The sequence below is a fragment of the Lutzomyia longipalpis genome, chromosome 3 (assembly GCF_024334085.1).
Source record: "Lutzomyia longipalpis isolate SR_M1_2022 chromosome 3, ASM2433408v1".
Taxonomy (NCBI): Eukaryota; Metazoa; Arthropoda; class Insecta; order Diptera; family Psychodidae; genus Lutzomyia; species Lutzomyia longipalpis.
In genome coordinates, this window is record NC_074709.1 from 13,562,108 (window position 1) to 13,586,473 (window position 24,366).

The following is a 24,366-nucleotide window of genomic DNA, read 5'->3' on the forward strand; positions in this document are numbered from 1 at the left end:
ATATATTTTCTTAAAATCCATAAAGGACTATGTTTGTCTTTCGATGGGGGGGTTTGTGTTTTGCCACAGAAGACTCTCAATAAGATAATATTGACTAAATAAATATGATTGCAGATGAATTTGAAAGGTCAAATGTGTGTGAGTGGTTTGAGGAAGATATTTCCCGGAAAGGGAGGCCATAAAGAATTTATATTAAGGAGCACCAAAACGTCTCTTGAGCAATTCCCAAGACGTAACAATAAATTATTTAATCTAATCTTATGCTTTGAAACATTTTATGTGTTCCAAAAGGGATTTAAATGCTGTAAATGGGATTTAATCAGTTTCCCCTTTAATATTATTTGACAATTCGGTTCTATGCCAGCTCTTTCATCAAACCCTCAGAGTTATTTGACAAAATCTTTTATAGAAAAAAAGCTCAAGAAAGCTCCTCCCAGGTACCCTTTTTTTTTTAGCAAAAGCTTAACAACCTACAAAAAGCAACAGATTTTCCAATCACACTGATAGGGAAGACTTTTAGATTTTCTTTGCCATAAGCAAAGGAAGCAATTGAGATAAGCAACAGCACCCCTTTTCTTTTGCAAATACCACCTCCCATTTGAAACTTGCAATTTCCGCACGTTCCGGAAAATCAAACCCCTTTCGTTGAGAACGAAAACCCTTTTTTTTTCTTTGAGAGCTTCTTTCTAACCATATAGGGTGGCTTTTTCCAATATAAATTGCGACGAGCAACCACATATAGTGCCGAAGCTTTATGGCACAACGGGGGGATTATCAAAATAAAAATGATCACCACCCCCTGAGAACGCAGAAGTGGGGGAAGCATGGGGCGAGAAACATGGACCCGATGGAGACACTTTATATCGTTTTATGTGTGTTGTTACGTTTCATGGCCATTTGGGTTGTCATTGTGTGTGCCTTTAGGTGCAAGAAAACGACCACGTTTCATTTCACAAAGTGACTCTCAAACCGCCATTTTTTTCCTCATCCACCTACACCCCTCCCTCCCCCAAACCCTCGCGCCTAAACATGTGTTTGGCGATGAAAGTCAACCTCCATGTTCGGCGTATACATATAACATGTTCCCATCCCCATTTGCACATCACCCCGGCACACCAAGCTCATTCCCATAAACCCCAGTGAGCGTCCTTAGAGCAGCTCTCTCCTCGTCCTTTTTGGTGCCATTTACGAGTGTGTTTGTCACCCACATTTTCCATGTTGGCTCTCGCTTGGATGGCGTCCTGATTGAGTTGAAAAGTCCCGCAATTCACCCCCGTCTTGCGAACATGGGGATGTGATAACCCTCTCGAGCACACAATGACATGGAATAATATTGCTCTGTCGCCAAATTATACATTTTCATCTTCCCTGAGAGTTGCGGGGTTGGGGTTGGGGTTGTAATGTGATGGGGGAGGGGATGCTCATTCACAAGACACATGACCTTATGTGAGATGCTATCTACCTCTACAGTCTACACTACATTATAGCACTCCCACCAAAATTGAAATTCTACACCACGGAGCTTGTGAGAAAAAGCTCACCCAATTTGCACTTCTACGCCATCCCCTAGCTCCTCTTTTTTTTAAACTCCGACGACGAGTAAGAGATATTTCTGCCGAAAGTGGGGGTGTCTTAATTTCAACTAAATTACTTTCCCAAAAAGCTCCATTTTAGATTGCATTTAGGTGTTGAGATTGCTGCAGTAACACTTCTCTAGCGAGCTTTTTGTGAACATTTTGCAAGTATCCCAAAAATTATTTCAAAGCAATATTCCCTTAATTAAAATTATTTATTTGATCTTTTTCATCAAAAGCTCACCAATCATTTTTAGAAAAAAAAATGAAAATTTTTGCATAAAAATTTCATTATAAACCCTTTTTTCCCATCACGTTCTTTTTACAGTTTTCATAAAATTCCAATTTTTTCACCAACAAACGGAATACATGCAAGCAATTAAATAAAATAATACTGAGAATTGCGAGTTAAAACTTTTTTTTGCACTGATACTTTGGTAATAATTATGAAGAGCTTTGCATGAAAGCTGAAAAGGAAGTTCCAGGAAAGCTTTTCCATTTTGTTGCAGTTCCCTTTTGATTGACACAGAACTCCGCATTTTGGAGAGAATATTAATAAATCCCTTTTCTATTGAATATAAATTCTTGAATGTTGAACCACCAAAAGCAATGAATTTATCTGTCTATAGCACGAAAGGAGGAAGTATGTGTGTGGGTGGGGGGGGGGGAGTTGAAAGTTGCCAATTTCGCGGAAAGAAAAGCCACACATATACGGAAAGCTTTTGCAGAACTTTAACAATAGGACGTCGTCGCTGCTGGAAAGCTGCTGGCGGGGGATTTCCCATCCATCCCACATAGCCACCCCCTTTGGAATAATGGGGGGTGAATTACAAATTCACACACGATGTTTAGCGGGAGATAAATGCGGGAGTAATTCAAATCGAATAAGACAACTCGTCACATTGTCAACCCCCCTATGTGAGCTTTCGCGCCATTAAATCAGCTTCAGGGATGGGGGTTTGGGGTGCGCGAGACAATTTCCGTGTGTGTGTGTGTGTGTGCTCAGGAAACGGAAGCCCCCGTGCGCACAGTACCCCCCCGGGGGAGGCGCTAAATATAACAACGAGATCCCAGAACGTCATATTAGATTTTCGGTTAACAAAACAGAATTTACACATTATCTCCATCGTCCCAGTGCGATGAATCCCACGGGAGGTCGAGGGTACCTCACACAACACACACACACCCCTCTCATCTCTACATCAAGAAAATGGTCCGCGAAGAGCTAAAACCGGGTGACGACTTTGTATAGCCAGAAGCGAGGAATTCCACGGATTTTTTGCACCCACCACAAGGTACCACATTCCAAGAAGAAGTGAAAGCCAAACTCATTTGTATACTGCTTATACTGTAGGGTGGGGTGAATTCAGTAGAAAGACATAAAGAACGTTGCTAAGAAATTAATTTCAAAAAAAATCTGCACGAAGATTTTTTTATGAGTTTCAATGTCGATTCAAATTAAATTTGAAAAAAAAATACGGATTAACTTAAAAAAAACCTTTTTCATGAATTTTTCCCATTTTCTCGAAAAAAAAATATTAATGTATATTTCATATCAAGAGAATGTGGAAAAGTATACAACAAGAATTAACGAATAAATTTGCTAAATCTATCCTGAAGCTTTTAAACTTGATTTTGGCACATGTTGTGCATCATATTCCACAAATACATTTTCCTCCTAAAGCTCGCGGAAATGAAAAAAAAAAAGAAAGCCGATAGCCCATCAGAAATCCATACAATACAGCTGCAATGAAAATCGCAATGTTTGCCTTGCAATCACTCTTTATGCTCGAGGATAACTCAAAATTGTGCTGGCAAAAGAATCAGCAATAAATCCGAATTACACTTTTTATCGTATTCCCAGCATTTGCGGGGCTATTTGGGGGGGTAGTTTTTGTTATGCGCGATGCTTTTCCGCATTGATGCTCGCGCTATTTTGTAGCGGATATGCTTTTGAGGAGCTTTTTTTTGGGAGGGAAATGATGGGTGAATGCGGTGCAAATGTCTGGGCATCAAAACATTTGTTTGCTTCACGTCAAAATGTTATCAGTCTGCAAACGGACATCCTTTTGGTGATGGGGGCGGGTAGTGTAGTACTAAATGTCCTGCAGATGGTGAGTATTCAATGTCCAAACTTTGTCACTCCATTCTGCGGGGACATTGTGCAATAGGCTAATAACATTCAGATAGGATTTTCTGCCAATTGACCCCGATGGTGTGGATGAAAATCAAAATCAATTCACGTGCAATTTGCAAGAGGATTCGCACCGCGAAAGGAGCTTTTGAGGTATCGCACACGAGCTATTCTAACGCCTCCAGGGCGGCTCACATATGGCGAGGGATGGGCAATAAATGCAATTAGATCCTCTACCCTTAACATGGTCTGATTGTAAAATCCAGCACCCCAGGATGCACACAAAGTGCTCTCAGGCATCAACAAGTTCTGCTGAAAACGCAATTGTCCGCACACACACATTTTGCAAACGGAAAGCAGCATCACCCCCTCAAAAAGCTCCCGTGCGCTCTGGTGAACCCCAAATTAAGCCAAATTGCCATAAAATAATATTTGCACACACACATGCGGGGGATGGATAATTTTGAACGACAGAGAGTCTCCGGCATGAAAACAATTTTGGCGAATGAAATAGAGTTGTGCTATATATGCGTGAAATATTTATCCATGTGAAAGCACAAAAGCTCTCATCAATATCATACCGTTTAGCTCTGCTTGGATACCTTTAAAAGCGATTTCTAGGATAATTTATGTTTGTATATGTGTGTGTGTGAGTGGGAAATGTTTCCCACAAACGGGGTTGAAGCTTCACCCACACCCCCCCCCCCCCGTATACCCTTGGAAAGTTCACGCGACGCCACAGTGGGGAACTTTCTTGATTATCGCCTTGATAAACACACCGTGAAATTATTTTATTATTACACTTAATCGTGCAATTAAGGCAGCAGTTGAGCATTCAATTAATCTTCCCCCCACCAACCCAACTACCCCGTCCAAATATAATTTAATTAAACTGTGTCACTTGATTGACGAACAGGTTAATTGGTCTACAAATTACTCAATCTCTTTTGCCTTTTAAAACATTTTCAGATGGCACGTCGCGCGATAAAATGTCTCGTTGTACGCTCTGTGTGTGTAATGCTGCTAAAATCCTTAGAAGGTATCGATCAAAAGCACAGGATGATCTCATGGAGCTTGTGAGGCGAGGGTTTTGTGAAATTTTCCCTTGTTAATTAGTGTAGTTAAATGAATGATAGTCATTCCCGGGTGAGACACACACACCCACCGAGGATTCCTGCACAAAATTTCTGCCTGGGAATGTTACACACAGAGCATGTGAGGATTATGAAATTGTCTTTCAGAAACGTGAGAATAAAGCATTCACAGGACCATTTTCTACTCTGCTGTGACATGATGTCACAACCTGAAGAACCACCACCACCCTTTTTGCAAGGGGCGTGGGTCAGAAGGAAATCTGATATGCAGATTTATATCCTAATGAATTAATCACAAATGAATATTTAATCAGAAGACAATGGGAAATGAAAAGTCAAAGAGGATCAATTTTCTTCTTTATCAGGGGGTTTTGAGCTCTCATTTTTTTTATACTCTCGAGAGGAAATTTCTTATGCCCCAAGTAACATTTTAGGGCAAATCTTCGACGATTCGTCGCCAAAGACAGGGCAAAAATTGGGTCTGGTGTCGACACACGGCCGAAAGTGGGGACAAAAAACCCCAATTTTTTGACCGACGAATCGTCGACATGTGAATCCCTATTGTGGCCCTAATCCATATTTCATCCGAAACTTGGTGGAAATATCTTCGACGATTCGTCGAAGGATTAGGGTAAAAATTGGGAAAATTTTCGACGGATAGCCGACAAAAATTTCCCTAATTTCCTTAATATTTTTTTCTCTTTTTCTCCAATGGTTTTCAATGGGAATCATATTATTATGTAAAATAATATTACTTTCTCATGGATGGTGGCGTTACTTGCCATGCAAAATGGTAAAATGAAATGGATCTCAATAATAATAATTAATTATCCATAATTTTACATCGCGAATTTTCCTGACTCTTGATCATTGGAAAATTATGCCATATCCCTTTTCAGATAGGAAAATTAACAAAAGGAGATAAAATGACAATGTATTTCCAAAAATTAATTATTAAATATTTTTAAATTGGGTTTAAAAAATCAAATTTCCCAAAATCTTTTTAAAACTATTTTTAAAATTTCTTCATACATCCTATAACATATTGGTCCATATATTTTGGATGCAGATGCCTCAGATAATTAAGGATGAAAATTTTAATTTTGCACCCAAAAATTTGAATTCGCGCCTTTGAAGTTCTTGGGAAGATCGCGCGCCATATGACCCATTAAAATATTATTTTGCACAATTCCATAGAAAAGTCCATGGATGTTGGCATACTCCACAGTTTATTTTCCTATGCATTATTGCATTTATATGAAATGTAAAATAAATTTTAATTCTTTTTTTGTAAAACACAGTGGGATATTTTGGAAACAACTTGAAGTGGAAAAATTAAATTTACTTTACTCCAAAATTTTAAAATAAATTTTTTAATGGAAATGTTAAGAAAAAAAAATATATTTTCGTACTTGTTAAGAGCAGTTCTGTCATTGGAATTTTTATTTTCTTAGAAGCTGTTTATAAAAACTTTCCAATTGATAATTGATATTTTCAAATAATGAATACCATAAAATTTTTTTGGCATCACAACGCCATAATTTATTTCGCCTAATACAAACTAGTGTTTTTGGGACACATAACGCCTATATTTTTTCTATTATTATCAGTTGGTGTTCCACTTTGTGGGGAACAATAAGTAATGGTCGGAAAATCCGACTACTCTGAAAAAAATAGTTTGTAGCGATGTTTGTCAAAGTTTGTCAAAGGATATTAATTTGGAGGTAAATATGAAATTTAACAAACATAATTTGTATTTAGAGATTATTAGTTGTAAAATGTTTGTAAATTGAGGAAAAAATACAAAAAAGTACAAGCTTTAACAAACATTTTACAAATTTTTGCAAACAAATTTTAATAAATTTGGAAGAACAAACTTTTTACAAACTTTACAAACATGTTTGTATGCTGGTTTGTTTATAAAGTCAAACATTAACAAACACTTTTGATAAAGTTTGTTCAAAAGTTTGTTATTTTGGTGCATTTACAAGCTTTATCAAACTTTTTTGATAAAGTTTGTTATTTTGTTAAAGTTTAATTAGAGTGACGCCGTTTAAGGAAGGTGTGAAAAAAACCGATAAAAAGGATATTTTGTAAAAATCATTAATGATTTCGTGAAGATTCCTCAACTATATACCTTGTGCGTACGTACAGTTTGAAGTTCCTGAAGCATCTAGGTCATTAAATGGTAAGATATTTCAAGATAACCTCAATCATGAATGGCATTAACCGTGAATTAAATGTCATTTTTTTATTTATTTATAGATAATTAGATGATTGAGGAGTTCCTTGGATAGAGACTTAAGTTTTATTTCTATCTGTGCACCTAGTAGGGAGAAACTTCACTGCTAACCGTGAAAGTAGCAGATTGCCGGAATATTCAGGAAGCTCCACAAAACCCTTAGACTGGTAGTTTTTGAACACGACTCGTGAGAAGAATGCAAAGGAGTAATCCAGCCCTAAGCGATATTTAAGAAATATTGGAAGAGACTTTGACGTCGCATACGGATGGACATGCTGGCGGATCAGTATGTAATTAAATAATACTTTTTTGTCTTATAATGATAAAAAAATGAATAAATTTTGTTGATTCTCATTTAAAAGAATGTCTTTTATTTTAAAAGATACAAATTAAAATAAACAAGCTTGTAATAGTTTGCTAAGGTTTGTAAGGGGGGCTATGTAAATTTTCATACAAATTTTTACAAACAATTACAAGCTTCTACAAACTTGGGTATTTTTTTTTTAGATAACAAACTTGGAGATTAAAAAGTAATCTCCTTTGACAAAAAAGGGCTTTGACTCCTTTTCACTTCCATGTTTGTTAAAAAATGTATGGGAGTTACAAACTTTGACAAACTCATATACAAACCTTTTTTTTTAGAGTACCTTAGATAGGCCTCAAACTTGGTATGAGCCCATTTTAAACAACCTACATTCCAAATATGATGGTGGAAAAATTTTGGAAATAGAGACTTTCGATTTGAATTTTTTTATAGAAATGTGGATGACAAACTTTATTTATTCGCCTTTTAAAAATCCAAAATGGCCACCGTCCGCAATTTTGAAATATCACCAGCCACTTCCCTTATAGCTAGAAGTTTAAAATTTTAGTATGTTGTATAGCTCAGTGAGACGTTTTCATCGATAACTCATACTTAATAATCGGTTGAGTGGTTTGAAAAAAATATGGCGGCTAAAAACAAAAAGTGTTTTTCCATATAACTCGAGGACGGCATAACTGATTTTGCTCAACTTGGTATCAAATTAAACGGTTATAAGAAGCTCTACAACTTTCTAGAACATAAAAAAGTTTCAAAAATACTATTTCTTGTAAACGAAAAATATGAAAAACTTTTTGTGAAATATGTAAAAATCTTTCATTTTGTTTCCTAGATGTGACCTTGAAAATTACCGAAATTATATCAAATCATAGCTAATTTTGAGACATTTTCAAAATTAGCCAATGAAATTAAAATTTCCAAAATAAAATTCTTAAAGACTATACGAATCTTAATATGAAACTGAAGTTTGTTTGTCTGTGGCAAATGAATTCTTCTGAAACGGCTTGACCATTCGCGATGAAATTCTGTTTGAAGGCAGAGGGGTTCAATAAGATTTGCAAGTCATTTTTGATTGATTTTTTTAAAAATGTTTTCTTTGATATTCTTTTTAAATTATTCTACGTGTATGATTGTTTTATTGGTGTTTGATATTCTTTAAGCTAACCATGCGCAGAAGAAAACGAAAAAAATCGGCTTGTACGTTATTGGGGGCTCGGATTAACTAGTAATACCTATAATAAAAAATTATATATTATATTATAATAATTTTTTTCATTAGGCATCTTGCGTCTGATAGTTACATTTTATAAAAAAAAAAGTTTTTTAGTTGAAGTTTCACATTTCAGGTCTACAGATTATAAAAAAAAAAATTTAAAAAATCTTTAATTGCGATTCTCGCCCGAGAAATATTTTAAAAATATTTTTTTTGTAATGCGTTTCGCGTCTGAGAACTTGTACATAAAAAAAGATTTTTTTAAAAAAAAAGCTAGTTTCTTCATCGCGAGTTTTACATTTTAATTCTTAATGAAATAGATTGAAACGAAAAGAAACATATTTTCTCTTCAAAGTACACTTGGTGGTTAAGATTAACTTATTAGATTTTTTTTTAAGTAAATTGTATTTTTAAATTCATAAGATACTTTGAGATTTTCATAAATTAAAAGAAAATGATAAGATAATTATTATTTTTTGACAAATAGTCGACTTTGAGTGCTGGATACAGATGAGTTTTTCTTCGGAATCGCCCTTATGTGTGTTTTTAAAGACCAAATGTGCTTCAAAAACAAAACGTAATAATAATAGAGAAAATATAGGCATTTTGTGGTGCAAGCAATATTTACAAAAAAGGACGTAAAGTCTTTTTTTTTGTAAATCGGAATTTTTAAAATATTTTATATATTGTCATTTAAAATACTACAGTTTGTATGGAAATAACAAAGTTATTATTATTATTAAGAATAAAAATATTGTTCATTTTTAGGCGCTTTGTGCTTAAAAATAGTCAAAGAACATTAAAAAAGGTATTTTTTTTCCTTTATTAATAATTCAAGCTAAACAAAAATTGTCAAAATATAAAGGAATTTTAAATAGTGATTAAAGAATTAGCATTATGTACATAAGAATTTGCAAAATATTCCAATTAATTGATTTTTTTTTTAAATTAATAATAATTTCTGTAGGAATTGTCGTACGATATCACTCCGACACTTCCACCAAGTTGAAACCATTTGTGAAATGGACAGTAATGGTGTAATGTGATTGGACCATGGATGGATGACGTCACTTAAGGCTAAAATAGGGCCAAAATAGGGAAATCAACTACCTTGATGCAAAAAAATTATGCAAATTAATTAATTTTTCATGATTTTAGCATAGAAATTAATTTGCTTCTTTATTATCTATCGATTTCCCACATTATTTGTTGGGTAAATAATAGTTTAGGGTGCATTTTTGAATATAGAAAATTGGTAGAGGACTAGGCCAAAATAGGGATTTTTATGTCGAAGATTCGTCGGCCGAAAATTGGGGTTTTTTGTCCCCACTTTCGACGGTGTGTCGACACCAGACCCAATTTTTGCCCTGTCTTTGGCGACGAATCGTCGAAGATTTGCCCTAAAATGTTACTTGAATTTGCCCAGATTAATTTAATTAAAATATTGCAATATTTTTGATATTTTTAAATTATTTTATACCTATTTTCAATATAGGAATATGGAAAAAATTAATTTACATGCATAGGTATTTTGTATTTAGAGATAATTGCATTTAGGAAAATATGACAGGGAAAATTTTCGACAGATTTAGGGCACTTCCTTCCCTATTTTGCATTAAAATCTAAGGAAACAAGATAGGGAAAATTGTCGACGAAAATAAGGCCACCTGATTCCCTATTTTGTAGAAAGAGGAATAGGGAAAATCTTCGACAGAAATAGGGACACCGGTTTCCCTATTTTGTAGAAAGAGGAATAGGGAAAATCTTCGACAGAAATAGGGACACCGGTTTCCCTATTTTGTGGGCAAATATAAGGCAGAATAATAAGGAAAATCTTCGACGGATATAGGGCCGTCAGTTTCCCTATTTGGTAGGCAGAGCCAAGGAACAGAAATAGGGAAAATCTTCGACGGATATAGGGCCGTCAGTTTCCCTATTTGGTAGGCAGAACTAGGGAAGAGAAATAGGGAAAATATTCGACGGAAATAGGGCCAAAGATTTCCCTATTTGGTAGGAATTAGAATAGGGACAATTTTCGACATTTGGTGGGCACTCATTGCCCAATTCAGAAAAAGGAAAATTGGGAGGAAAAAATTTCGACGGATAGTCTACATGTTTTGCCCTATTTCTTGCATAAAAAATAGGGAAGGAATTTTTCGAAAAATGGCCCAATATTCTTCGACGGGGAAATTATTGGGCCACACAATAAGGAAATCTGTCGAATATTTGCCCACTTGAGTATTTCCTAGCAAATAGGGCCAAAGATGTCGACAAATATTCGAGATATATTCGGCATTTCCCTATTTAGGGCAGAATGTGTTACTTGGGGCGTTGCTTGCATCAGCAAATGAAGAAATATTTTTTTTATAAAATTGAATTCGATCTTGAGATCAAGATGTAGGCATAAGATTATTTAGTAGAGATTTTTCTTCACAATTTCTTTCATAGTTTCTTTATATGTAGTCATCAAGAAAAAGTCTTGTTAAAGAAAACTCTGAGAATAATAAAATTAAATGGCAATTAAGCCAAACGCATCAATCAAATTCATCCATTTTTTGCGCCCACATTCACCCCTTGATTTCCACTAAAGCTCACATTATTTTGCAAACTTACCTCCCATATAACCCTTGCTTTAGGTTAGTTGATGGCCTCGGTGATGGCATCAGGAAAAGAAAAGCTGTGAAACATGGAAGGCGAAGAGAGAGAGAGAGAAATATGTTACATTTGCATACGAATACTTAAAATGATCCGCGCGCGGTGTTATAATTCCTCCTCCCCCTATGGAATTTTAGGGGGTTTTATTTGTCAAAATTGAAGGGAAAAGCTTGTGGGCTGATGATATGAATTATTCACTTGAATTTCAACACATATATATACCACCACCATCTTCAAAGTGCCATCGACACCGCCAAACATGCCTCATTGAAACTTTGCACAGTGCAAAATTTTCCGCTTTTGCAAAATTAAATTCAAATTTCTCAATTTTGCCCCAACCGCAATTGCCAAAAGAATTTGCATTGCGTGCGTTTTCGTCAAAGTGTAATTTATATTGTGGGTGGTTTTACTTTTTTTTTTCTTAAAGTGTATTATACAGAAGAAGCCACCAAATGGTGCCACCTGAATTGAATTTTTTTCTATAACTTGTGTAATGCTTCTTCTAATGAAATTATCATAAATTTCACACAATGTTCTGCAGAGAAAACTGAGTTGATTTACAAGTAGATATTAGGAGAATCTATTTAAAATGTAATGAACTTAAGAGCTAAAATTTTGAAGTGAATTTTGTCGATAGATGTCGCTGATTTTATCAAGCCCTCTTGTGGGATTATTCTACAGCTATTCCTTCACATTTATTAAACAGAATTTTCTTTTAAACAATTCTCAATAAATTAACTAATTATTGAAAATTAAATTTTTCCATAAGATGGCTAAAGGACACAGCAGCGCCATTAGACGGTAAAATAATCTGACAATCTTTAAATGACAAATTCATTAAATAATACATTGCGAGAATTCCCATAAGAGGGCTAAATACAACAGCAGTGCCATCTATTGAGAAAATTAACTGAAAATCATTTTTATTTTTGGCCAAGAACATGCAAGTTTTTCCAATCTATGAGTTGAGTAACTCTATTTATGTAACACACCGTAAAGCCTATTTCCCGTGCGCAAATATGAGAATGTTACGTTGGCCACAGAATAGGGGGCCATTAGAATATTTCCGCAAGGCATGGTGGGGGAGGTCTGAGGTGGAAAAAGCCAAGAAAACCACAATTCTCCATCGTATGAAATTGCAGAGTAATTGTGCGCTTGATTGGGACGACCCGGAAGCAATTGGGGGCTCAATTCCTGGCGCCAAATGGCCACCCCCCCCACATGCCAAAAAGGGTCGCCCCCAAACCAACACTGTGGTCACGGGGAAAATTAGGCAAATGGAAAAATGATTGCGGCTGGAAATCAAGTTAAATATTTGACGACGAGATTGCGGAGATCCACGAAAAAAATTCACTCCCCCACTTTTAGCTTGTTTGCTAAACAAGATGATGTTCTCTCCCACAACTTCTTGTTGCGACGCCACACACCCGCCCCCTGCTCTCAAGCCACCCCGATGGCTATCAACTTTCATCGCTCCAGATGTTACTCAAATAAAATATGCGTCGAAGGCACCCCCGCCCCCCCCCATAGTGCTTAAATACGAAAGGTAGATGGGAAATTGGAAAGGTTTTCAAGCACGTGGGTATTTTTTTTTCTCATGCTCTCTTCCGGATGTTTTTCTTTCACTTCACCAGCAAGGCGGACATCCGATGTTCATTAAATTGAAAATAGCAAGATAAGAAATTCATTTTTTTTTGTTATCGAGAAAATGCAAATTCTTGGATGTTTTATGAATAAATATCACTGTTTTTCATGACATTCTGCCAATAATGTAAAGTTAAAGTAGCTCAAGCTTGGAATTTTAGAAAAAGCGAATGATTAACTGCTAAACGTTAGAAATTTTTAAACTAAGGCAGCCTTAAAAATTCTGAAAAAATACATTATTAAACTTTAGAAAATTTAGATGATTACATCGACAGATATTAATGAAATTTAAATATCATGGAAACTCATGAAATTACGTATACAAAGCATAGAAAGAAAAATCCATGAAAAACGCTTCAGTAAAATATTATTTTCTTATTAGAATTTGTTCTTGAGAAACTTGAGACGACACATAAATAAAACTGTGGAGGTGGATGGAGAGACACAAATTGGTTTGATTTTAAACACCTCAAATTCATGAGATGTAGTCAAAAACTTGAAATTTACTTGACTGCTTTCCACACCACACTTACCCCAAAGACGATTGAGTGAAACTTTGAGCTTTCCCATTTGTACGGTAAAGCTCTACATCTCGGGAAAATGTAAAAAAAAAAGAAAAAGAAGCTGCTGGGCGATGTAAAGGTTCCCACGGCAAAGTCTCACCTCAATGGTCATTTGTTGGGAGCCCCCCATCGCCGACAGACGGGTCAATTGCACTGCAAAGTGGTTCAACTTCATCTCCTTCTTCGCTTCTACCACTCTCTGATTGAATTCCCAAGTTATCCCCCCTGCCCCGTCTCCCGTCAGACACCCCGCCAGAGGTGCAGCGTCGGGATGAAAAATAAATGGCATAGAGAGAGCGGGACGAGTGGTGAGCTTTATGTGGAATTGAGTGCAAAGAAAGTGTCGCCCGTGTAGCTTTCACAAAATACAATTTAAACTCCATTCCCGGGAAGACGGTGCTGTGATATCCTCTCGGACAGAAGTGAAGGGGTGATGGGGGTGGGTGTTGGAATTGAAAGCTCCTTTTATGTAGTTTAAAATTTTATTAGTTAGAGAATACAAAAGTGGGTTATAATCCAATTCGCAAGCAGATAAACACTTAATCCTCGGAAAGTATTTCGTATTTTTGCCCCATGGAAAAGGAGTATAAGGTATTCATGCAACAAAAGGGGAGTTAGGAGCATTGTGCACGGAAAAAAATAACTACTAATACTAGCTGGAAACTCTTGCTATGCCAACAGTTTGGCGTCAGAATTGTTACATTGTTGGCAGAGCTGGAGTTTGCTTCTAACTCAACTACAAACTGGCTATGTTACCAATGAGTCAGAAGGAAATGGCGTATATGCACACACATTTTGTCTCATTCGTTTAGATTTTTGTATGCTATAATTGGAGAAAAAGAGACATCTATATCTTTAAAATTATATATCTCATCCTTTCACAAGTCGGCAAAGCCGTCGACTGAAGTAGCATGTTACGCATCTGCACAAGATTTATAAAGCAAATACGAGACAAGGTTGCGCAGTCGACGAAAAGCCACAGTGACAAATGTGTGAGAAGAGCAGAAAATCTCATTTGATTCTACAGGAATTTCTAGTTGGCACAGCTGGAGTCTCCGGCTAGTGCAAATGGACAGTGGCGGGTACAATAACATTATAACTTGTTATTATAGCAAGTACTGAATTTTTGCGCCGCCTCAACTTTTTTCTTTCCGTGTGTCCTTTGCAAAAAAAAGCCCCACTCCTCTCTGTTGAAAATCCCTCCACATTGTTTCCTTGGTCCATTGGATGCAACATATTAGGAAGTTTATTTTTTTCAACAAAAGGATGCACGAGGATTGCCCCACCCGGGAGATTTTCTAAATCCATTTTTATGCTTTTATGTTGGTAAACCTGGTTGGGAATAAAAAGTCAACGTAGCGGAGGAACTTTAGCATGGAGTTATGTAGAGAGATAATATAGCATGCAAGGAGAGCAAAGTACATACCTCATTAACATAAAGAATCACTTGATCTTCCACGCAGCAATTTTCTGCACTAACAAGGGAAAATTACACTCTTCAAATTTCAAAAATAAATGAACAACTTTTCCGGGATGTAAAATGGCAAAATGCAAAGTGAGTCGCAACTTAAACACTTCCTTTTGAATGAAAATGTCGAATTTTCACTTCGCCCACTCCTCGTCTCATCTGCTTTCCCATCAAATGCGTGGCTTTTGCATTTTACATTGCTGCACATGTTTGCATTTTCATCAACTTTATGTGCGCATAATATGCGCAAGTGTTTGTACCAGCAAGTGGTGGTGATGTTCATTAGAAAACACGGACAATGCGGTCATTACTCTGAATATTTCTGCTACAAAATTTCAACCACAAATCATAAACATTCCCCCATCACACGGAAAAACGTAAAATAAAAAGCTCTCCCCAAAAAAAAAATACTCAAAGACTTTTCCATCCACATCAAAAAGGTATATATAAAGGATGGTGCAAAAAAAGAAGTGCCATCAAGAAATTGGGAGTGCAAAAAACACACTCACCCCTCTTCGATATATAAAATATCAATTGATGTGAAAGCCCCCATTGAGCTGATAGATGGGCAAGTCCCCGAAGTTCATCTTTCGACCTGCCAATATCGCTAAAAAATTTTCCAGTCAGCAAAAAGAGAACACCACAGCATTTTATCCTTTATGAGGGAGGGAAGGAGGTAGAAAGGGGTGGCGGAGTGTTTTCAATAACACAAATCGACGCGATAAATTCTCACCCCCCCCCCATCGACTAAAATCACCTGAAAGTCCCAGCAGTCACCCAATTTTCAAAGCTTTTCGGCAATATGTATTGCATATTCGTTGCTTTTTTTCACTGGAGCTTTGAGCAAAAAAAAGTTCCTCTAGATATTGATTTCTTTTGCACATAGCTCATGGTATACTTGCCAGGACTTCATTTGTTATCCTAGGATGGCATATCCTCTACCCAGGGCTCAATGGGAATTAATATTCCCGAAGGAAGAATCGCTACAGGGATGATGATAGTTGTAGGAAAGTCTTTGGTATATAGAAGCCAATAAAGCGATTATTCTTCCTTTTTGTCGTTCACAGAGTTGATTGGATTATATTGTGAAAATGCCAATTGTTTAAGGGACTGTTAAATTCAATTCTTTTGGTCCAAAAAAAATATTTTCACAAAACACTGAATGAATTCGATGAATTCAGTTAATGGAAGAGTTTTAGAAGTTTTGCCAACAAACTTCAAGAATTTTGTATGAGAATTGAGTTTTTGCAGTTAGAAGACGCTAAAATTTCAAAAATTCTTTGTAAAATCTAAGGTTAATTGCTTTCAAAAAGAAATTTATTTAACTATAAAATATTTTACCGATTAAAAATAAAACTTTAACGAATATCGGAAGACTTTAAACTTTATTTTATTGCACTTATTAGCCCCTTTGTAATTCTTGCATTCACACAGACGTTTAATCATAAAATCGTTATGATTCTCAAATAAATACAATGTGAATTTATATCTTAAATTGTCAAATTGCAAAGCTCACGACATACATACTGGAAGCTTTTGCCAAAATTCAACTGAAAATCATCATGAAAACTACAAAATAATTCCCATTTAAACTCAATGCAAATTGCAAATATGGAAATTTTTGGATTATTTGAAAATCAATTAGGGGAGCTGCAGTTTCGGGGGAATATAAATTGAAATCTCCACATAACTAATTTCGTTCCACATTGTTGGAATTTATTGATTTTTAATTGCATCCGCGGCGTGTTTATCGCTAAAAATCTCTCACTTCAGTTAGTCGCTAAAATTTGCATTCTAACTCACAGTTTTTGCCACTATATTCGCATTGCAAATATGGGTAGTAAGTAATTTAATTCATTCATCTATTCGGTTAAAATGATCGATTAATAAGCCAGCTCCAAACCCAGATTGTGTTAATTTTCTCTGCATGCGAAATCAATTTCAAATGAAAGCCAATTCAATAAAATCGCGATGAACGCTTGTTCATTTCCCTCCATGATGGCTCAGAGATGCAGAAAATCTGTTTGCGTGGATTTTATTTAATTAGTGGTCGGTTATTTGGGCGTGTTGATTAGTTTTATGTATATAATGGTCAAATATTTACCGAGAGTTCACCTCTAAATTAAATATAGGCGCCATGGAGTATTTTACTCAATTATCTCAATAGGAAAGCTTCGAAAGCTCAGGTGGGGTTTGCACAGTATTCTCTTCTCTTCAATCGATCCCAACACAGAGCCAATCGCTTGGTGGAAGATTTTTAATTAAAATCCTTTTGGCGGTGAGAGAAATTTAATTAGGTGCACCGGGAATTCAATATCTCCATACAGTTGTGGTCAAATGCAAAAAGGCGCCTAATTACAAAAGGTGTAGCCCCCCCCCCCCAACCCCTGGGAGCTTTTCTCGCCCTTTTTGACCTTCTGGGAATTTTTTTCCCTAAACATTTTAGCAATGAAATGTTAGAAACCTTCCCTGTAAGAAAAAATCTTAAATCATTTGAAAAATTAAAGACTTAAATACTTTATATTTTATCTACGCGTCTTATTAATATTTCCCCAAATAGCCCAAAGGAGCTAATTCTGGACAACAAAGAGGACACAGACGGGAGAAGGGAGGGGGATTTAATAAATAATTGCGCCTCAAAAAACACCATCCACACGTAAATTCATCAACAAGGTGAAAAATTCATAGATTGCAAATTTTTTTCGCCCTGAGCTACATAGGGGGTGGATGCGGGGGATAGAGCTTTGAAAACGTCACGAGATCTGATTTATTTATTTTCAAGTCCACATCTGCCACCCATTTTTCCACATTTTCACCTCCACGTTCGCCAAATAAACTTCCCACTGGACCGGAATTAATTAAAATATTTTGCGAATATCTCTTTTTTTCTGGGTCATGCGAAAGGAATGGGATGAGATATTTTCCTTGAGGTTTTTTTTTGGGCCCTGGAATTATCTGGGTTTGGCACAAAAGCTATGTGAGGTAATGCAAATGGTTCATAATTTGGCTTTCACGCCTCCTTTTATCAACCTTTAAAAAAAGATAATTTTTGGAGAGAAGAGCTTTTAAAGAATTCCTTGTAAAAAAATACATTTTTTACGTTTAATTCTTTAAGTTTACATAATTTCTTTCATTGAAGATTTTTCTTTTAAATTAATTTTTCATTCATAGAAACAATGCAGCATTTCCTTTGCTCCGTTTTAAAAATTCACCAAGAAAACATTTATGTAAATCAACTGAAAAATCTTCCACCACCGGAAAGAATTCAATAAATCATAGAACTTTATCTGTTCTGTTCATGTTTTCTAAATTATTTACATTAAATTGAAATTCCCCTCACGATGCGATGGGTCAAAAATTAATCAATTCATTTGCTATGCTAAACACGCGACCTTCCTGTTGGCAACAAAATAAGAGAACATCGCGAATTATTATCCTTCGATGGAGTCCATAAAAGTTCTCTTTTTGGCTTTTCTGCTGTTCCTTCACCCGCGCGCGCCATTCATTTAATTAAATCACAACTTAACGGCATTGTAATTAATTTTATGTACCTTCAGCATGTTTCCAATAAACATAGCTACAGGGATGGCAATGGGGGGAGGACAAGGCGAGATGGTTTTCTTCGCACCTCTAGCTTTTGGGCTTTTTTTTCCATTAACTCTCGCACATCTGCATGGAAATGGCGTGTCCCTATACAGCCAGTGTGGTGGACAAGGCGGGGGTCCTAATGGATCGCGACATCACTTCCACGGTCCAAAAATTGCCATTAAGCCACCCCCGTCCCCCCCCCCCCGTGCGCCGTGCCATGGGATAAAATGCAAATGAGATTATCCCGAAAATTTGTCGTAAAGTCTTGGCGTGAATTTTGGTGGCAACACTGTGTGGGTGCTTAAGTGGTAAATTATTGGGACACTTCTTCGGTGGATTTCTTATTCAATTTTAGATCCATCTCCCCCCATCTCTTCGGGGAAGCATCAATTTGCACGAGATTTCCTGTGTGCAGGTCCTCCGGGAATGAGGGTGAGAAGAACTTTGGGAAGCTTTTAGGAGAGGACATCATTGAATGAGAAGAGAATGTACTTTTTGGTGTATTCAACAACCTCCAAAGTTTTGATTCATATCACTTGCAGTCATTTTGGGAAAATGTCGAGGGATTTTGTCAGATAACACTCTAATATTAGGTCATGCAAAAGGGGAGAGACCCAATTTCACGTTGTCTAACTTTTAGTTTTGCTCATTGTTAGTTTAGAAAAAATTTAAAGAAATTTCTTAGAAGAATAGATAGATAGTTTATTTATATGCAAGAGATACAATGATCTATATAGTAGCCCTATATATTACAATAATTGCAACAAGTTTTACTGAATTTGAGTGTAAGAATACAATTTTTTCAGTTCAAAAATAATAGAAGTTATTTATTATTTTTTTTTATTAAGGAAAATTTTTAATTTAATTCTACTTTTTCATCAAGTGATATTTTGAAGCCGGATTGTAGATTCTCGTGTCAGTGTCGAGGCCAGTTTTTGCATATAGACTACCCTCAAAAATAGTAGATACGATTTTCAAGTAATTAATTATAATCAAAATATTCTCAATAATCATAAATAAGGGTGTTTATCTGTTTTAGGATTAAATTTAGTACTTATTCGGCTTAATTTAGTACTTTTTCCTGTTGAATACAGAACATTTTCAGTTAGAATTTACTATATTTTAGACTAGAATTTAGTACTTTTATTTATTGAATTTTCTAAAAGTACTAAAGCCGAAAAAGTTTTAACTTCAACAATTAATGGTAGGTACTAAATTAGTTGGTGTTCCACTTCGTGGCCAACACCAAGTATTGTAATCGTCGGAAAAACCGACCACCTCAGATCGCGCTCAAACTTGGTATGAGCACGTTTTAGACATCCCACATTCCGAAAATGGTGGTGGAAAATTTTTGATCCGGCCGGCCTGCCGGCCGGCTGTCCTGCCGGCCGGCCGTCCTGCCGGCCGGTCGCCCAAACTTTGCCTTATAGCTCGAGAACGGTAACAGATAGAGACTTCGGGTTTGAAGTTTTCCATAGAAATGTGGGTGTAAAATTTCATTTTTTCACATTTTCAAAATCCAAGATGGCCGCCATCCGCCATTTTGAACTACCATCAACCACTTCCCTTATAGCTAGAGGTCTGAAATTTTAGTATGTTGTAGGGCTCAGTGAGACGTTTTCATCAACAATTTATACTTGAAAATCGGTCAAGCAGTTTAGCAAATATGGCGGCCTAAAGCGAAAAGTGTTTTTTCGATATAACTCGAGAACGGCTTGACCGATTTTGACCATCTTGGTATCAAATGAAAGGTTTCAAGAAGCCCTACAACTGTCTAGAACATTCCGAGTTCCAAAAATGGCCACAAGAGGCGCTAAAGTCAAAAACAAAAATTGCCTAACTTTAAGGGGCAATATCTCCGAATCCCCATTAGGCAAATCTTTTAAATTTTGATATGTTGTAGCAGAACTAATAATCTTGCACCAGTCCAAAAATGAAGAAAATCTATGTCGCCGTTTAGAAGATATCGCAGTTTGAAAAAATCTTTAATTTGAAAAGTTCTAAGAGTCATATCTCCTGAACTGCTTGTCCGATTTTGCTCATCTTGGTATCAAATTAAAAGTTTTACAATTCCCTACAACTTTCTAGAACACCAGAAATCTCTAGTACTATTCCTTCAGGATAAAAAATGCAAAAAACTGTTTTGTTAAAACAAAAATCCGCCATTTTGTGTTCTACAGGTGACCTTGAAAATCATTGAGATATATATCAAATTACACCTTATTTCAATACCTTTCCAAAACTAGTCAAGAAATTTCTGTAGGTCTTATAGAACCAGAGATATAACCATTTTTATCCATAAAATTGCGAAATTTCACAAAAAATCAATTTTGTCCACTTCTGCTCACAAATCGCATTACAACGCATAAACAAACTTCTACACGTTGTGGGACACCAACTCTTATAACTGGACGCGTTATGATTGACTTTTATTAAAAAAAACATAGTAAATTCTAGTTGAAAAAGTATACTGAATAAAATGGGAGAAAGTACTAAATTAAATTTTATTTCTTAGACTAGAATTTAATACTTTTTTAGCCTTGTGCTCCTAGTCTCTACCAATTAAACTTTTCTCATTCATAACGTTTGATGTTTATAATTTTATTTTTATATATATATAAATTTCAATCTATAGAATAATTTTGTTCTCTTAAGAGAAATTGCGTGAATTTCATTTTCTAATTTTCTTCTAAGTGGATGTCGCCTATCCAATTAGTAAATTCAGCAATTTTTGGTGTGTCACTACAATGGGTAAGAAAGACCCCAAAAACGGGAAGTGAACAGTTGAAAAAGCTCCTCCGTGGGCTTCGTGGGGAAAATGCAGTGAAATGCAAGACGAAGGAATTTAATTAAATTAGGAGAAGAAAATGAACGAAGATTTTCCTTTTGGCAAACCCGGAGGGAGGTTGACGTGACTGTCACCTCTCATTGCCCATTCAGAGCCCCTTTTGCTCCAACAAATTCTCTGTATGGCATTTCAGAAGGGGTTGAAAAGACGTGTCCCCACTGTACGTGGTACACCAAGGACGATGTTGGATAATGGCGGTTAAATTTTGGCTTCTATTTTCTCCCAGATGGAATATCAACACGTTGGCGCAAGATTAGCATGTTCCTGTGTGTCTCTATCACTGCCAAAGCTGGCTATTTTTTCAATCCCACCCCCTAAAAAGGGGTGCTGTCGATGCAATGTGTATGTGTGTGCATTATAATTTCCATGGTATGGAGCAACACAGAACATTTCGAGGATGGTCGATGCTGTGATTCTCACTCATGCAGAGAACACATAAATTTAATTAAACAATATCATGACTCGACAGTGCAGTGGCAGAGAGCCACAATTCTGGTGACGTGGCACAAACACTCGTGGGCCCGTTGGGGGTGGTGCAATTGAGCGGGGGGTGGCAATTTCCCGCGTGCTTTTGCCAAACTTGTGTAACATCAATCACAAACATTTGTGGTTGTTGCACCTCACACGCGACAATTCCCAGATGCACATGCATAATTATTGAATTTTGTGAGCTTCGTCAATCCTCCCGCGCACAGACTATGAATCCCCATTACACCCTAATAGTGGAGGTGATGCAATAAAAGCTTCCGCGGGAACGCATTGAACTAAAACTTCTTCTATGCTAAGTTCATTGAATCATTTCTTCTTCTATTTGAATAAATAACTAGTAGAATTGTTAACGTATGTGTTTTGATTAGACCTACATACCTACATATAAAGCATATGTATGTATGTTTGTATATAACAACACACATACAGTACCGGTGTTTTGTGACGCTAAAATAAATCTCATCGTTAGGCAGTTCTCTTGGAGCAGTGTAAAGAGTTGGGTGTTTTCTCACAAATCGTCTTCTTCCTGAATTATTATTAAAAGTCATCATGGTGGCCTTTACGGAATTAATTTCATACGAAAATGACGTGTTTAGGGCATTCGTGTTCTGGTCAACGGTTTTAATTGTGAAAACTATGTTTATGTCTCCTCTAACTGGGCTGCAGCGCTTCAAGAACAAGGTAAAGATTATTTTATTTTTATCAGATTGTTTTGTAATTTCATTCCCGGTCGCTACTTTTATCGTATAAAAGATTTTTTTATGGAGTTTTAAGAGTTTAACGGCAAAAGTATCGACAAAAGACACAATTTGTTAACACATTCATCCCCAGGGAAGGTATTTCATCAGGAAATATTTTTTTATCAATTCCTCTAAGCTTCATTTCGTCATCCAAATGCCCTTGAATTAAAGAACTAATATGCTGAGAAAAAATATAGGAAACTCACATAGAAACGTAAAGCAACACGTAAGCATAGGAGATGAAGTTTGTAATTAGAAATAATTTCTATCTGATTTCTCTTTTATGTAGTTTTACTTTAAATAACTTTTTTATTAAGCTCATGTTTCCATAGTAAATCTAATGTTAACGTCTTCTTTTACAATTTTAACGTGAATTTTATGATTTTCTATTAATAGTATTGAAAGTAAATGCGTAAAAAAATGATCAGAAAAAAACTCCATGGCGGTGAATGTTTTAATGGGATTTATGAGCATGATTTGGTAGTGTTGGAGCTTACACAACCAACGATAAGAAATATTATCTTGCATTTCAATAAATATCACAACACGATGGTGATGTGTAAAGGCAATGACAAAGCATTTCAAACGCCTCAATGTAGATTAAAATGATTTTTTTGTTGATTTTTTTTAGAGTTTTGCTAATCCTGAGGATTCAGCAATGTACAAGACAAAACCCAAATTTGACGATCCTAACGTTGAGCGTGTACGAAGGTATGTTACATATATTTTTTAAATTATTTTTCTTATGCAACTTAGACAAAGAATTAGTAACTTAGACGCAGAATTGGTAACTTAGACGAAGAATTAACAAACTTAGACGCAGAATTAGCAACTTTAACGCAGAATTAGGGAATTTAGACGCAGTATTAACATATTTAAACGCAGAATTAACAAACTTAGTCGCAGAATTAACAACTTAGACGAAGAATTAACAAACTTAGCCGCAGAATTAACAAACTTAGACGCAGAATTAACAACTTAGACGCAGAATTAACAACTTAGACGAATAATTAACAAACTTAGACGCAGAATTAACAACTTAGACGCAGAATTAATAACTTAGACGAATAATTAACAAACTCAGACGCAGAATTAACAACTTTAACACAGAATTAACAAAAGACGAAGAATTAGGAACTAAGATGCACTGTCTGATCTGAGAATTTCACCCGAATTTTCTAATTTTTTCCAGAGCCCATCGCAACGATTTGGAAAACATTTTCCCATTCGTCCTTATTGCCTTCTTCTACGTGCTAACCAATCCACAAGCTTGGCTTGCCATCAATCTCTTCAGAGTTGCAGCAATTGCCAGGATTGTGCACACTGTTGTCTACGCCGTTGTAGTTGTACCCCAACCAGCTAGAGCTTTGGCATTCTTTGTATGCCTTGCTGTTACCCTTTACATGGCATTCCAAACAATTGTATTCTTCTTGTAAACATTAACATTAAGGATTTATATTAAAAAAAAAAGTGCACCATAAACCATTTTGCATTGCATTTCAAGGAAAAATTGGGAGTATTGAGGGGAAAACGTTTTTTTTTTTTGTAAGAAAAAGGATATGGTAATAAATTTCCCAAAACGTCGCTGGGAAGAGGAAAAATGAAGCATTTTCAATTAAATTGAATTGTTTCAGTGATCCGGAAACATGCTGAAGTTTCTTGATTTTCAATATAGAATTCATAAGAGCTTTCATAGTTTTTCTTCTTTTTTTTCCCTCTGCAATTTTTCCCACCATTTGCAGAATTTTCCTCACCCCCCTCAATTAAATGTACCCTCAAAGTACTCGACATC

General features: G+C 35.9%; 2 protein-coding genes across 2 annotated transcripts in view; both read left to right on the forward strand.

Moving 5' to 3' along the window:
* The window catches only part of LOC129793173 (uncharacterized), a 1,136,769-nt gene that overhangs the window by 457,319 nt on the left and 655,084 nt on the right, over positions 1-24,366 (forward strand). The window lies entirely within an intron of this gene.
* LOC129793248 (microsomal glutathione S-transferase 1-like) lies at positions 22,300-24,265 on the forward strand. Its single transcript, XM_055833079.1, has 3 exons — positions 22,300-22,515; positions 23,206-23,285; positions 23,767-24,265. Exons 1-3 carry the CDS (start codon positions 22,384-22,386, stop codon positions 24,008-24,010), a joined length of 456 nt encoding a protein of 151 aa, XP_055689054.1. The 5' UTR covers positions 22,300-22,383; the 3' UTR covers positions 24,011-24,265.